The sequence below is a fragment of the Gossypium hirsutum genome, chromosome A10, assembly GCF_007990345.1.
Source record: "Gossypium hirsutum isolate 1008001.06 chromosome A10, Gossypium_hirsutum_v2.1, whole genome shotgun sequence".
Taxonomy (NCBI): domain Eukaryota; kingdom Viridiplantae; phylum Streptophyta; class Magnoliopsida; order Malvales; family Malvaceae; genus Gossypium; species Gossypium hirsutum.
Window position 1 is genome coordinate 112,550,394 of NC_053433.1, and position 16,911 is coordinate 112,567,304.

General features: G+C 31.8%; 3 protein-coding genes across 4 annotated transcripts; 1 reads left to right on the forward strand and 2 right to left on the reverse strand.

Annotated features, from left to right (window-relative positions):
- The first annotated feature begins 943 nt into the window (after nt 1-943).
- On the forward strand, nt 944-4,870 carry LOC107897771 (caffeoylshikimate esterase). The gene is made up of 8 exons (XM_016823341.2): nt 944-1,202; nt 1,311-1,343; nt 1,423-1,549; nt 1,640-1,786; nt 2,328-2,458; nt 3,148-3,288; nt 4,100-4,198; nt 4,443-4,870. Exons 1-8 carry the CDS (start codon nt 1,194-1,196, stop codon nt 4,728-4,730), a joined length of 975 nt encoding a protein of 324 aa, XP_016678830.2. The 5' UTR covers nt 944-1,193; the 3' UTR covers nt 4,731-4,870.
- Nucleotides 4,408-6,716, reverse strand: LOC107897772 (probable prefoldin subunit 2). Its single transcript, XM_016823342.2, has 3 exons — nt 6,533-6,716; nt 5,095-5,545; nt 4,408-4,591 (listed from the first exon to the last, which is right to left on the reverse strand). Exon 2 carries the CDS (start codon nt 5,536-5,538, stop codon nt 5,098-5,100), a length of 441 nt encoding a protein of 146 aa, XP_016678831.1. The 5' UTR covers nt 5,539-5,545; nt 6,533-6,716; the 3' UTR covers nt 4,408-4,591; nt 5,095-5,097.
- Nucleotides 6,717-7,905: 1,189 nt separating this feature from the next.
- On the reverse strand, nt 7,906-12,602 carry LOC107897773 (spliceosome-associated protein 130 A). Of its 2 annotated transcripts, none has more exons than XM_016823343.2 (4): nt 9,345-12,602; nt 8,560-9,051; nt 8,301-8,464; nt 7,906-8,177 (listed from the first exon to the last, which is right to left on the reverse strand). In XM_016823343.2, exons 1-3 carry the CDS (start codon nt 12,357-12,359, stop codon nt 8,327-8,329), a joined length of 3,645 nt encoding a protein of 1,214 aa, XP_016678832.2. In that variant the 5' UTR covers nt 12,360-12,602; the 3' UTR covers nt 7,906-8,177; nt 8,301-8,326. The 2 variants fall into 2 exon arrangements, with proteins under 2 accessions (XP_016678832.2, XP_016678833.2); XM_016823344.2 differs by having other exon boundaries at nt 8,307-8,464; nt 9,345-12,539.
- Between the last annotated feature and the right edge of the window lie 4,309 nt (nt 12,603-16,911).

The following is a 16,911-nucleotide window of genomic DNA, read 5'->3' on the forward strand; positions in this document are numbered from 1 at the left end:
TTATGACTGGATTAGGTTTTAGTTTCCTTTTTTTAAATTTTGTCTTTTGTTTTTTGATTTCGGGCCTTTTCATTTTTCTTCATGTGTGGGCCATATTTTTTAAACGGTTTCAAAGAAACTGAGTTTATTTATTTCTTAGGCTTGTGAGTTTAGGTACGCGGTGCGTTTACCTGCGGTTAGTGTAAAAATAGCGGTGGCAGTGAGATTGGATATTATAGTGATATTATAGCGTGAGATAAAAAGTAAGCTAAACGCACCGTACTGCCGCCCCAAACCCACCCTTATTTTAGATAAGCGATTGGGTGCAATGCGGTGCGGTGCGTTTAGCTTACTTTTTATCTCACGCTACAGTATCGCTACAGTATCTAATCTAACCGCCACCGCTGTTTTTACACTAACTGCAGCTAAACGTACCGCCCATCCAAACTCACCCTTAGTTAATAAATTCCAGTCAATTTTAAAAAAAAAAACTCAATTTTTGATAGACAAAACAAATATGTAATCTTGATGGTATATAGAAATACAAGTGACCTATTAGTAAGTGGTTGGGTACAATGATAATGCATATTACACTCTTCCTAAGAGAAGAATATAGGTTCGAATCTTGAAAACAACATTATTAAGAAAGATAATCATAAACCCCAAACATGATCGTAAAACAGCATAATATAAAATAACAATAAAAACAAGTCACCTAATAAGTAACAATATGCAATTTTCATCATCTTCTTTTAACACTTTCTTTTAAATACTATAAAATTATGTAAAATTATGTAGTTGATCACCTAAACTTAAATATTACTTTTATAAAGATTAACAATCTTTTTCACCCTCTTTCATGATATAATGGTTAATTAATTTAGATCACATATATATAGGCAGGAGTTAAGTTTACAAAATTGAACCCTTAAATTTTTTTACACTTTATTTTTGTCAAAATTATGTAAATTTAATGTTCAGATTTCAACATTAAGATTCAATTCGACTTTAAATCGAAAATATCGTTTTATGATTGAACTTTAATTGAATTAGAATTTTTTTATCACCACATATTTTATCCAATTTTTTTGTAATTTTAACAATTTTTTAGCCTGAATTTTGGGGTTTTTTTCCTTGTTATATCATCTTATTTTTTCATATATTTTGAAAAAAAATATTTTACCTCTCAAAATATAAACTTTTTCATTGTCTTCATGGCATTGGTATGTTTGATTTTTTTTTTCTTTTTTGTTCTTAATTTCTTAATTTTTCATACAGATTTTGTCCCTTTTTTTAAATAAAATGATATTTTCCATCAATTTTTTTGACAGGAGCATCCACCAGAAAATGTTAAATATGATGAGGTGAATTTTGCAAATAAACCATTTTTTTCTTTTAAATTGGGATTTTATGGCTAAATTTTCATATAAATTTTTTTTACAGGAATTTTTTACAAATTCTCAAGGATCAAAGCTTTTCACATGTAAATGGATCCCAATAAAAGATGAACCCAAAGCTTTGATCTTCATTTTCCATGGTTATGCCATGGAATGTAGCATCACCATGAGCAGTAAGTGTTTCAATTTTTTAATATAAAAATATGCAAAATTAAAGTCTAAAATGAGATATTTATTAAATTATTGGGGATGAAATTAATTAGGTACTGCAATTAGGCTTGTTAAAGAAGGATATGCAGTATATGGCATGGATTATCAAGGCCATGGAAAATCATCTGGATTGGATGGCTATGTTGAGAACTTTGATGATATTGTCAATGATTGCAATGACCATTTTTCCAAAATTTGTGGTGAGTTTGCCTAAATTACGAAATATAGGTAAATTAATTTTTGTATGTTAAATAAAATAGTAAGTTGATTTTTTTTTGTTAAAAATAAGTGTAGCTAATTAAATAATCACATGTACCTCACACTTATGTACATGAACCAATTTTTAACAGTAAAAATGGGTAAAACTTTTAAAAGGACCAATTTACTTTTTAATTTAACATACAAAAATTAATTTACCCATTTATGAGTAGAGGGGGTAAAATGCAATTTAACTCATAATATAAGAATCTCCATGATACTTTTACTCAATAATCAACTTGGAATTTTCCATTTTTCTACGTCCAATGTATGTTTAGGGACGAAATCAGAAATTTATTTTAATTAGATTAAAGTTTAAATTTAATTTTTGATACCATAAAAATTAATTTTATCATAATAATAATTTATTATTTCAAAATTTTTAAATCAGGGAGTAAAATGAAATTTTAAAATTATTATTTATTATTTTATTATTTATAAATAATAAATAATTATTAATATTTATAAATGTGATTTAATCAGAGAAGGAAGAGAATAAAAGGAAGAAGAGGTATTTGCTAGGAGAGTCCATGGGAGGAGCGGTCATTCTTCTTCTACATAGAAAGAAGCCCGAGTATTGGGACGGTGCTGTTTTGGTAGCCCCAATGTGTAAGGTATGTGTAACGCTGAGTTCAGTTCTGCTCGATCAGATTTTTCGAAACAGATTTGCATTGATTCTCAATTTTTTCATATTAATTTTAGATTTTTGAATTTTTTATAATAAAAATAAATTTTTATTTTATGGCTTCGAGACATTATAAGGTAAAGTTTCAAAAAAATTTAATAAATATTTCTTTAAAAAAATTAAATATTCAAGTAAGGAAAAAAAATTATCAATAACTCTTATTTAAAAAATGGTTTTATATATAGAATTTTAAGTTAATTTCACTGTTCTAAATTTGAATTATTTATTTTTATAACATAAAAATAAAATTAATTATAAATTAAAAAAATATAGATTCGGTTCATGTAATCACATTTTTTTAACTTGTGAATTAAAAACCATTCGAACACCATGATTTGAATTAGTTTTTAATTTCTCGAAACTTTTGTTTAATACTAAATATGTATATTTGATGAAAAATATACATGTAACTGTTTTATATAATCTTTTTTCTCGAAATTTGATGACGTATAAATTAGAAAAAAAAAATGTTCATGAAATATTGGAATATCTTGTTAGTGTTGCTGAAATTTATATATTTAATAAAATTAGTTTTTGTGAAGTGATACATATTAATTTATATCCCATTTTTTGTTTAGTGTTTAATTTAATTAAATTAATTAATAATAATTTAATCAGATTGCAGATGATATGAAGCCACCAGCAGCAGTTACAACGCTACTTCAAGGGTTGAGCTGGGTAATCCCAACTTGGAAATCATTCAATATAACCAAAGACATTATTGAAATTGGCTTCAAAGAACCTCGTGTTAGAGAAGAGGTAATTATATATTTGAATAATCTCATTAAAGGTAAGGTTTTGATTATATCTGTTCTTAATAGTATAATGTCTAAAATTAGAGGTAAAATCAGAAAATCTTTTAAGGGGTCGAAATTAAATTTTAATTTTTAATAGTCTATATCTTTATAATTTTTAAAAGGATTAAATCAATTCTTTTTATCATTTTTAAGAGGGCCAAAGTGTTATTTTATTTTTACTAATTTAAAATTTTAAAATTTCTTAAAAGCCTAAATGGGCAATTTTTCATTTTAGGGGGCCGAGACCCCTACCAGCCCCCTAGATATGCCTCTACCTAGAACTACTCATAGTCCCTTCTCAACCCATAAATATGAGGATAATTATAATTTAGTGTAATTTCTAAATTTGGGTATATCTATTGTAGTTAATGAATTGTACTAAATTGAGTGTAATTTGATCATTCTCATTTACACTATATAACCATTTTAATTAATTGATCCTACTAATTAAACGTAATTTGAACACTCTTATTAGACTTTCTAATTCTTAAATATCATTATAACCTATCAGCGAAATAATTATAATTTTTTACGAGATGAATCTCAACCTTAAAATATTAAATCTTAAAAAAAAATTAAGTAATTAAGATTTCAGATGTAAGATTTAGAATTTACATTTCATCAAGAAAACTGGTACATATTTTATTATACTAAGATTTTTTAAAATATTAAATTAATTTTTGATTTATATTAATATTAAACTAAGTTGTCACCATTTTAATTATTTTTAATTAATATAATTTAAGATAAATGCATATTGATTTTGTAAACAGATTAGGAAGAGCGAATACTGCTACAAAGGACCACCACGAATGAGAACAGCCTGTGAGCTTTTGAGGGTTAGCTATGATATTGAGCAAAGGTTAAATGAGGTTTGTACTACTAGTAATTATATTTATTTTATAAATTCAATTTAAATAAATATTAATTTTTTAAATAAAAAGACCCAATTCAATCATTAATATGATTGCATGAGTGTATTGATGATAAATTTTAATTTAACATTCATTCAAGTATAGGGACTAACGGCATAATTTAACCATAAGTAAATTGTAAAAAGATATAAACCATAAGGGTGGTCTTTGACTAATTCTTTGTTTATTGTAATATGATTAGGTTACACTTCCATTTATAGTTCTCCATGGAGAAGATGATAAAGTGACAGACCAACAAGTTAGCATAGAACTATTCAAGGTAGCTTCAAGCACAGACAAGACCATCAAGCTCTACCCCGGAATGTGGCATGCTTTGCTCTGCGGCGAGCCCTTGGAAAACACCGAAATCGTGTTTGCCGACATTATCAGATGGTTAGAAGAACGAACTAAACTCGGAAATCCGAGGGCAGAGACGTTAAACAAGGTTCAAGCTGATAATTTGCCATTGAACAGGAACAACAAACTCTAGTAGAAACTATTGAAAACTCGAAACTCCAAAATCCGAAAATCTGACTTAGTACACAATTGTTTACTCGAAAGTGCAATGTTCAAATCATTCATCATTTTTTTCTTAAACATATAATTTCATGGTCTTAGTTCTTGAGTTTACCTATTTGCAAAGAAATCCAATCCACAAGGCAAAAAATCGAAACACAGTCACACATTTCGATAGAATTTGTTAGAAAATATAAACCCCAATCGAACAAAACATACGATTCTCTAAAACCTGATAAAATCTTAGCAATAACTGAACAAAGTTCTACAATGGTACGATTTAGGGTTTATAAAAAGCAAGTTCGAGCATATAAGGAAGGAAATAGGAAGGAATATACCTATTACTGACTCGAACTTGCAGGGCCGACAAGGACTCCTTGAGCGGAGCCTTCCTTCTTGTTGCTTTCATCTTTCGAGTCATTATCGGACTTTTTGATCCTAATTTTGTATTTTGTCTCGAAATCAGCAATTTCCTTCTTTTTCTTCTCCAGGGTCTCGTTAAGACGAGCAATTACTTCCTCAAGCCCTTCTTTGTTTCGTTGCACGGCAGGGAGAACCTCTTTGATGGTTCTCTCAACAAGGACACCTCCAATCATCCGGTAGCACCGCCTCGACTGGTCAAGTGGCTGAATGGCATTTATAACTAGCGAATGCTCGCTCACTTCCATCTCCAACTCAGTGATCTTAGAATAAATTTGATTTAGTTCGGATCTCATAGCTCCGTACATATTCGCAACCACTTGTTCGTTCACAGGTTCCTTACCCTCGGATTTGCTGGCCATCTTTTCTCTGCAAACAAAGGGAATAATGACAGAAAATAGAGCAATAGGCAATATCTTAAGAGAGACACAAAATCACGGATTGGAGAAAGCAAATTAAATCTATTAAACATTGCAGGTAAGCAAAGCCCTCACATGGCAACATCAAAACCCAGAGTAGGATTACTCGAACAACCACCATAATCAAACTCATAGCAATCTTCAAAAACATAGACCCTTAAAAACTTCATCCAGATGAGCTAAAACAATAGAACATCTATTTCAAAATGAAATTCAAATGAAAGCTAATTTTCTGAGCGACCTTACTCAGGGAAAAAAAGGTTGATCAAATTTCTTATATATAAACCAACCATTTTCACATTATCTTAAAACGAGAAGAAAACCCATTTTGAGAAACGATACTCTTTAACATGAGAAAAACGAAGCAATATCCGAAAAAAGACATCAAACATCCGGAGATTAGGAAAACAAAAATTCTCTGGAAAGAAATTCTACGTTATAAGAACTGGATATAAATTATGGCGGCGGAGGGTTTTCCGATCATGTCACATTCATCGTAGTCGGGAACATAATAGATATTATAGCTATAGATTGCAGGTAAATATCCAGAACCCGAAAATTAGCAGCAGCTACATAAATAAATGGGCATGGGATTTGAAACCCCAAAGTTAAAAGGTGCAATGCAATTCAAGAACTTGTACACAATAATTCTTATAGAATAAATAAGATCAATTAACATTAACAAGCAAACAAAACAAAACAAAACCCTAAAATATATCTGCCAAAAATATCAATTAAAAAAAAAAGGAAGAACATGATCAAACAGATATAGAAAATGCCAAAATAAACTAAACACTTGCAAATCATTACCACTGAAAAGTTCTACTAGTTACTAAACATCAAAGTTAACGATCAATTTCTAGAACTAGAGATTCAATAAAGACCCATTGAAGAAATTGGAAAAAAAAAACAAAAGGGAAATTAGAAGAAAGCAAACCTGGGTCTGGTTATTGGTTTGGTGGAAGAGAAATGGACAGCAAAAAGGTGTGTAAATGGTGGGTTTTCCCGATTCGACTGAGATTGAGATACGATTTGTGTTAAGTGAAAGTCGGCTGCCGAGAAAAAGTTCGGTTCTTGGAGGAGAGAAAATAAATTGGGCCGGGTTAAATTTGACCTTTTTGAGGCCCATGGTATTTTACAAGTGGATCGGATAGCGTCGATAATATTTGAATAAATTTAAAATAAATTTTAAAATATTCTAATTGAATCCTCAAAGTATTAATTTAATCAAACGGTAGTTTTAAATTACGGGTGAGAGAAAAAAATGAGAATATGTAAACGGATTCCAAACGAGATGTTTGGATGATTTTTCATGGTTAGGTTTAATACTTCATTTGATATTCGAGTTTGATATATATTTTTTAGTGTGGTACTTATATTTAGTAAAAGTTATACATTTTGATGTCTTAAACTATTAATGTTAATTTTTTGATATTTAATTCAGATTTTAGAGTTGATTTGATGAAAAGTCATAGTTAATTAATAATATAAGCAATTAACTTTTATCAAATTCACCATAAAAAAATATAAATCTAACAATTTTGCAATTATCTTTTGTCAAATCAATTTTAAAACCCGAATCAAATACTAAAAAATTAATACGGTTACTTTTGAGTATTGGAATGTATAACTTTTACCAATTACAATATCAAACTTTTACCAAATACAATATCAAACTCAAGTATTGTATGTCATATTGACCCATTTGATTAATAAATCAAAATACCACAATTACTTGAATCGAGTTGTATTTTTCATTTAATTTATAATTTAATTTTAATTTTTTAGGATGTAAAAATAAGGATAAACTGAATCCAATGTCACTAAATTATTAGTAAATTTATATTTCGATCATTTAACTTCAAAAAGTTATAAAATAATCATCAAACTATTTGAAAGTTTCATTTAAGTCAATAGGCTTTCAAGTTTTTTTAAGTACGATTAGTAAACTCCAAGTAATAATTTGACGATTAGTGAACTATCGAAGAGAGAGAAAAAGAGCTTTATAATTAACCATACAACAACAATTTTAAAATACCCAATAACTTAAATAAAAACTTTCGAACAATTTAATTTCTATTTTTTAAAATTTTAACTTTTCAAAGTTACTAATAATTTAACAACTTTAGATGTAATTTACCCTAAAAACAAATATTTATCTTTAAAGTAACAATTAACAAAGATAACTTAAAAATATTATTCTTTTTAATTATACATTTTTTCTTTTTCCTTTTAATATTTTTCATTAGTTTTTTTCCCTTTTTATTTAATTTTAAAATCACAATGCTAAGTCCAAGTTAGAAGAGCGCATTAGAGATCAATCTCTATCTATCAAATTAACGAACATACAACAATCTTAAAACTGCAATAACAGCAGCAAATACTCGAATCTGCAACAACTAATACTGATTTTTTGCCTCTAACACAACTAGTTTGTCTCATAACTACTTATACAATACTCCCATTCTTGGTCTCGTGTTCTCGACTTCCATCGTCCAATTTCTCCCTCATCTGCCTTGGATTCTGACGTGCTAAAGCCTTCTTAACCGCAATTGGTATCCCGCAATCCGGGTAAAAGAGAACTGTAAAAAAACGACAAACTATTATTGAGTGGTGATCCCAGAAGGCAGAACCTAATCAGACTATTCTTAACTAATCCGGTTCAAGTGACAATTATCAGAAACAGGAGAGGTAATGGGAGCTACCTTGACCTTTGATGCTATCTGCTATCTCAAATGATCTTGTTTCGGACTTCTTCGAGTTTCTTCAGTATCTCCCCAGGAGTACGGTCCAACTCGTCTGCAATTTTTCTCTGCAGATCCAGAGGTAGGGTCGGAAACTGCTCACACAAATCCCCATCAATCACATCCTGCAAATTATATTCAAGCTTTCAAAACCCGAAGCAATAAGTTCAAGCAATTTAATATATGGCTAACCACAGTTTGATGGTAATTATTTACTCACCTTGACAGGGAAATAAGCAGATCTGTAAGCCATATGATCTCGTCCGCACAAGGGAGGGTGTTCCTGCCTCATATGCATCTCTAGGTGCGAAAAGAAGTCAACATCATCACGGGAAGTGAACGGAAGCAACGCCCCCAAGCTCCCCATCACAGTTCCATAAAGAACACATTCTCCACCACCCGGTATAAGAGATGCCTTCTGCAAACTAGTTACCACATCCCCGACATGGAACTGAACTATCTCCTCTACCTTGTTAGGAGCTCCATTGAGCCTCCCTTGTTCCCATTTTATCTTTCCACCAGTTGGGTCTTCCTCTATTTCATCTGAGACATCTTGTGGTAGCCGCACAAAATAGACATTACCGAACTTGTCTGCACCAGCCATGGTGTCAAAATCTATATGGTATGATGCAGTAAGCCATCTCGGAACAACATCATCAGCGAATATATACAGTTGATTTTCATCCCTCCTATACTTGCAAAAATGGAATGACTGCAATAGAGGACCACCTTTATTATCATTCAAGAATAATTGACAAAGAAAGCAAACAGAGGAATGAATAAAATCAAAGTGGGCTATAATTTAAGAACCAAGGGAGCATTAAAAAGACCTTGCAAAAGTTCCTTACTTTCAGCCAAATTCTAAATTAAATTAGTTGATAAATTTCACAAAATCCACATACAGGTCAAGCAGCAAAAGAGAAGACATGCATACGAGTAATACAAATAATTCTCAAAGAAATGAGTTAAAGATATCAGAATCAAGGAAAATTAAAAAAACCATACCTCTTGGATGTCCCCAACATATATTCTATCACGATAAGTTTGGATAGAGATAATAGTGTTAGGGAAAAGCTTATTCTCACATTTCCTAAGCAGTCTCCTTTTCCCCAGGTCATATAATCGGAGCACTGATCCTATCCCAGCAAGTAATCTTCCCTGAAATTGGCATAAAGCAAGAGGAACACCTTCCACTTGTGTCTTGTGCAGAAGTTCAAGCGATCTGCCATCTTCTACAAACCTATAGATATGAATGAATCCCGCAGTTAAGCTTCTTTTGGGCCAAAACTGCAGACCCTTGGCCGTGCCAACAGCCAACAGAGTTCCATACTCTTTATCGTGGAAATTCACAGTACACACACTGAAAGCAGCTTCATTGTCCTGAAGCTCCAAAAGACAAGTTGTGGAAGCAGTCCTCGGATCAAGAACTCTAATGCAAGAAACCCACTTGTTTGACTCTGCCTTAGGATAACCATACTGCTCATCAGAGAGGGGATCCTCTTTGTCCTCATCATCACCACCATTTTCCATTTGGTTCATATTACCGTTACCGTTTTCTCCCATTCCTGCAGCCTCAAAGCACTCCTTTCTTGCAGCTTCACGCTCTTCTGCAGTATATGATCCTTGGTCACTCTCAATAATTACCAACAATTTCCGCTTTGGTTGCAAAACAAACCTCCTAGGAGTATACCTCAAAGGAATAGCGGTCTCATTGAAGGTTTCTCCAAGTCGCTCAATGGTGAAAACTCTCAATGCATCCCCTGCAACAGCAACGACACCTTCGGCACACTGATCAGATGAAAATGAGGCAGCAAATTCAAGTGTCTCGTAAGAAAGGGGTGTTAACAGAAAATGTCCTTGGTGAATATAACCAAGCCATGGTCGACTAGACAAGCAAAGCATTGCAGGTCGGCCTCTTACTTTAACAGAGAACAACTTTGGGGCTCTTAGCCCTAAGAAACGTGAACGGGAATCAGAAAGTTGCCCTGTAACCATATCCACTACCGTCCGAAACAGAACTCCATTCTGCAGACCAGCATTAAGGAAAAGATTGGCAGGGTGATCAGCACCATCCTCACCACCTACCGATGCCTTAACTTCAAGGAAAAGGAGAGACTCAGGAGGTGAGGACACACTCTGAACACTCAGAACCTGCATACAATCATCAGGATCCAAAGATAATATACGGATTGTATTATCATAGGAACCAACTGCAAGGAAACGGGACCTCTGTCTTCCTTCAGGAACAGGGGCAATGTCCAGACACGCCACATCTCCAGACATTTCATGCTTCTCAACTTCCATAAGTTGCCCAGTCATATCCACCTCAAAGTATATAAGCTCACCTCCACTCAATGCAATAACTACTTGAAGCCCATTTGAACCAACTTTAACAATCATCCTTTTCCCAGGTGTTCTCCACTCATTAATACGTCCATCTTCCCTTATATGCCTAATACCATTTGGGTGAACTTGCATAAGTGAATCATCACCAATTAAAGAAACAGCAAGAGAGGGCGTAGTATCAAGAAACCCACTATCGCTAACTTCTTCAACTGTTTCACCAATGGAAAGAACAAGAGTTGCATTGGCAAATGACACGACAATGTATGCATCAAAGGCATCATTAACATTTTTCTTCACAGTCCACACAGCACTTGGGACACCAGGAAGCTGTGAAACAGCCATCTCACTGATGGCCAAACCAGGCCTTAGTATCCTCAATGATGAACGAGGACCACGTCCACAAAGTGAAAATATCTGAGGTGTTTCTTCCTCGAAGAGATTAGCAATTTTCATGTCCATTATTGGCATCAGGCTCTCAGCTTTGTCAATCCTAACTAGATTCTTAAGCCCTCTCGGCTGGAAAAACACTGGCTGAAAACCTTCTTCTGTTTCCATCAATGTAGATGACGATGATTCCACATCAGGGTCATCCCCAATAGCCTGAAACTGATACAAAGCATGATTGCCAAACTCTGAAGCTGCAAATAGAAAACCAGTTTTCAACACACACATTGAAGACGTAACTGGAATTGTATCAAAATACTTAATCTTCAATTCCGAAACTCCTTCATTTCCATGTTCCAATGTAACCTTAAAAATATCCCCATATTCTGTCTGCAAAAGAAAGAAAAACATCGACTTCTGCTTATGCGTAGCCGCTGAAACAATCAAAACACCACGTTCTTCTGGCAAGTCAGCCCGTCTAGGAATCACCGCTCTAACATCAGGATGCCCCTGATTCTTATATATAACAAAATTTTCTGCACAAACCAAAACCCCACTTGGCCCATCACCACCACCAGGCACTGTGACCAACATATTTGCCCCATTGTCAACCTGTTCCGACCACTTCCGAGAAACATGGTTAAGCCCTAAATCAAGTTCATAAAATGTCAAATGCTTCTGTGCTTCACCAGCAGCCACTCCCGTGGAATCCTGATCAGCCTCCGAGTAATCCAACTCGATGGCAGCAAAAATAGGATTATCGAAACCACAATCAACACCACAAATAGAGTAAACAATCGTATGTGATTTATGAGCTTCTAAAGGTGAAGAAATGGTTAACCTAGCAGCAGTATCTCTATTCAAAACATAAACTAATTTCTGCTTCTCACAAGCACCAATCATTACAGCTCTTCCTTTTGGATCAATAGCCAAGTATTGACCCGGAACAATCCGGCGACACCCAGATTTCCCAAAAGTTTCTTGGTGAACTTTATCAAAGACGTTCTTCTCTTTATTGTATTCAAGTATAACGATCCGACCCGAATCGGACCCTACGACAATGTAGTCCTTTTGAGCTCCAGTTAGCCGGAACTGAGCTAGGGAACGTATGCAACCGAAAATTTCGACGGAAAGAAGCGTTTGGAGCTTACCGAGATCGTCGGGGCGGAGAAGAGAAAGGATCTTACCACGGGCGACGACAATTTCTTGGACTTTACCGCCGGAGAAGTTTCCATTTATGGCGGAAACGATGCCGGTGGCTTGTTGAAGAGTTAAATTGTAGAGATACATGGCGGTAGTTAGGGTTTTTTAGATTTCGAATGGGGTTTTAGGGTTATTGTTTTAAAAGAGGTTCATTCGAAGCTTTTGTGTGAGTGAGTGAGAGTAAATTGAGAAATGAAACAGTGGGAATTTTCTTGCGTTAAAGTTCAAAAAGAAAATGAGAGAGGAACCCTAAATGGTCAAATCGAAGGGGACGCCCAAACTTTGATTTGAATCTTAGGGTTTTTGGGCTTAATTTGGGCCTTACGTTTTCTAGATTCAATTTGTTGAAGAATTCAGCTAAATCCTTTAAACTTTAAAAAATACATTAATAATAATTATAAAAATTAAAATTAAACACGAATTATGATAAGTCATATTTTAAAAAATCAAAGATAAAAAATATAATTAAAACCCAATTTTTTTCCAAAAATTAGAAAAAACTAAATTTAAATTTTTTGCCTTTTTATGCTTTTAATCGATTTTTTTCCAATTATCTTTTTTAATGATTTAAAATAGTTGTAATTAGTTTAGATTATATCTTATCATATAAACATTAAATTAAAGTTCGCAAAATCGGATTGATGGTTAAACCGGTTAGACTATCAATTTGTTTCGTCTTGTTCAATTAAATAAATCATTAAAAATTCAAAAAAAAAACCTTGTTTAGTTGTTTTTTTATCTAGCTCCAGTTTATACTGATTCCCAAATCAAACAATTTGATGCCTATCTCTAGATCGATACTCCATTTGACTTCTAGTCTAGTTTGGTTCAAACATCACTGAATTAATTCTCCAATTTTCGATTTAATTAACTGACTAGGTATGATTATTCTTAATATTGATTCAATCCAATCCTTTATTTATTAAAGATGTTAATTTTTTATCAATAAAAAATTATAAAAGAATGCACAACTACTATTTGGTGATACATATTTTCAAATCTCAATAATTTTAAAATTTATGGATCTATACTATATATGAATGCGACAGTCATAAAGTAAAGACAATACATGTTTTCGTGCAAATCAGAGAAAAACAAAAATTAAAGAAAACCAGATCCTTTTTTTTTCTCTGCCCTAGGGATCTCTCTATGCTAGTACGGAATCTTAAATCAAAAATTAAAACAATGATTTGGCTATAGTATGAGGCAATCACTCCCCTATTAAAGAATGAATAAGACCTTCTGACTCCTCAAAATATCTATTCCATAACACTAATTGAGATGATGGATGTTTTGCCTCTCAGTCTCCATAACCTTCTGAATCATCGTCAGAGCTTCTTCAATTAACCAAACATCCCATTTTTTCGTGACCAATAAAAATAATTCATTAAAATAAAATCGAAACAAAACAAAACAAACCAAACCAAAGGGAAAATGAACAATTTAAACTCAAGTCGAGAGGCTTACATTATACGTTCTGTCACATTCTTTTTGAAATATGTATAATATTTAAGTGATTAAAAGAACATTATAAGGAGAAAGAAAAAACTCATACAAAAAGAATCATTTTTCGTGTAACACCCCCTAACCCTAAACCATTCCGGAAGAGGGTTATGGAGCATTACCGGAGTTTACAGAATAATTACACACAATTCCATTACTTTTTTATGTTCATGTCAAAACTGTCTTCTTGAGCAATAGTCACTAAAATATTTCTATCTGGAGCTATGAAACTCCAAATTAAGTTCCGTTAATTTTCCTTAAAACTAGACTCATATACCTTTCTACCATAAAATTTTCAGAATTTTTGGTTTAGCCAATTAGTACAGTTTATTTCTAAAAGTTTCCCCTGTTTCGCTGTCCGACAGTTTTGACCTCTCTTCAGTAAAAATTATTTATCTCATAATTCAGGACTCGAATGATGTTCCTGTCTATCCCTCTTGAAAATAGACTCGATAAATATTTTAACTATATAAATTAAAACTCATAATTATTTTTGTATAATTTCTAATGATTTTCTAAAATCAGAACAGAGGATCTCGAAGTCATTCAGACTCTGTCTCACAACAATTTAAATATCTCATAACATAAAATCCAATTGCATGCACCGTTTCCTTTATATGAAACTAGACTCATCGGGCTTTAATCTCATATTTTATTCAGCCCTTAATTCAATTTCCACAATTTATGGTGAATTTTAAAAGTTACACTACTGCAGTAACCCAAAACTGTCAAGGCCATATTTATTAATTCACCACTATTATTCACTAAATCCATACAATATCATTTCATCCTTACATTTACAATTTCAAAATGACACACACATAAGACATCCTAGGTACATGCCATTACCAATAATTAACACACTTTACCTTAATGAATTCGGGATCGAACTCTATCTTTACTAAACCTGCGCACGGAAACAAACCGTACGCTGAGTATGGTATACTCAGTGGTATTTCCATAATCCGAACACTTAATAATATAACAATTAAACTTAAAATCACAATAACAATTATAAGTATTCATTTATTTGTTTTATAGATAAAATTCATTTACTTACCATAAAAATTCTATACAAGTCATATAACAAACACAATAACATATTTGTTCAATTCTTTTCATTTACTTACCGTATAAATTCTATACAATATATTCACAATTCACTTGTTTTCACACTTTACTTCTTAACAATATACCATTTTAATTCATTCTAACATCAATCATCATCCATTTGAACTTCACTCATTTCATGAACCTTTTGGTTCATGTTTTCAATCTCATATCTCAATTTCAATTCTCAATTCAATTTCTCATTTCATTCCAATAGCTCAATCAATCAAATTCACTCGACTTATCTTTTCACTTATTTACCCCTATTAACAAGACTCGGACTCTGATAGATACGCGGATTCCTCCCAAACACACCAGAATATCCAACCCAAACACACCAGAATATTCAACCCAAACACACCAGAATATCCAACCCAAACACACCCGGAATATTATAAATCCTCCATAACACACCAGTATATCATATCCTCCCAAACACACCAATAAGGCATTAAATGCCTCTTCGGATAAATCGAAGTATATAATAACAGAAACATCTTCTCAGCCGAACTACAATCTCCTCATCACATCACAAATCCAATGGCATGCCATTTGTATCCAATCTGGTCCGATACTGTTAATAGGGTATTTGATTCACTTTCTCAATTTAATAAATCTTTCATCAATATACCATTCTAATAATCACATATTTTCACACATTTTCACAATTTCATACATTTTCATTCAATTCAACAAATATATTTCAATTATTCACATTAATTCATAATCTCAATTCACTTTTCAATATCAAATATTCAATTATCACAAATCTCATATATTCATATCAATTCTCTCATATTTCCAATCAATATAATTTTTTAATATAACATTCATTCAATATTCAAATTTTTACATAGATCATATATATATATTATAATTTCAATCAATATAAATTTAATCAAAATGATTTTAATCAATATAAATTTGATAAATTCATCACATACCAAAATCAATCCATTTCAATTGTAAAACATCATAATTCTAACACTAACAATTGTCATATGTATATAAATATAACAAATAATGACTGAGTTCGGATTATAGAAATACAAACCGTATTTTCTGAGCTTTTCCAAGCTTTTCCTCGTCGACTTTGCTATTTCCTTACTTAGCCGAAACTTCTCGAGACAACATTAGCTACGGGAATTAAAACAATTCATATTCGTTAATTCACTACTAATTTATATCTAATTAATACAATTTTTATTCAATTTCTACTTTAATTTCAATTTAATCTTAACTAGATTCACTTACTTTTTCTATCTCAATTCATACTTCATTTCTATTCAATTTTTAACCAAACTTAAAAATAATTATCTATTTTTCATCATAAAACCATAATTTCGAAATTCTTTCAATTTAGTCCTTAAAGCATAAAACTTATGAATCACTTTACAATTTAATCCTTATTTCATTTCTAACTTGAATTTCTATCAATTTAGCCCTTAATTCATCTTTTTATTCAAAAAGAATAATATCTAAAAATCTAACAACTTTCAAAATTTTCACTTAAATCAAGTAGTATTCATCTCTAGGATTTCATAAACTCAAAATTTACAAGAAAATGGGCTAAATTGACTTACTAAATTAACTTTGAACCTTGAAACCCCAAATTTTCCTTTTTCTTTTTCTTTCTTTCTTTCTCCCCTGTTTATTCTCTGTTTCGTTTCCACGTTCTGTTTCTTTTCACTCTGTTTCTTTCCTTTATTTCCTTTTTATTTACTTTACTTTTAATAATAATATATAATATACTTATATAATAAGCAAACATATATGTGTATTACAAGTGTATGTATATCATTGGTACACATATAAAATTTTTTTTACCACACACTTGTCTTACTTTTATTCATTTTATAATATAATATCAATTTAAATAATAATAACAATAACAATAATAATTAAATATAAAACTATAATAAATAATAATTTAATATATATTTTAACACATAAAAATCTCAGATTTTTAGGTTTATGCCGCCTCACTTAGGACAAATGGCATAATTGCCATTTTGGTCCTCTTCAT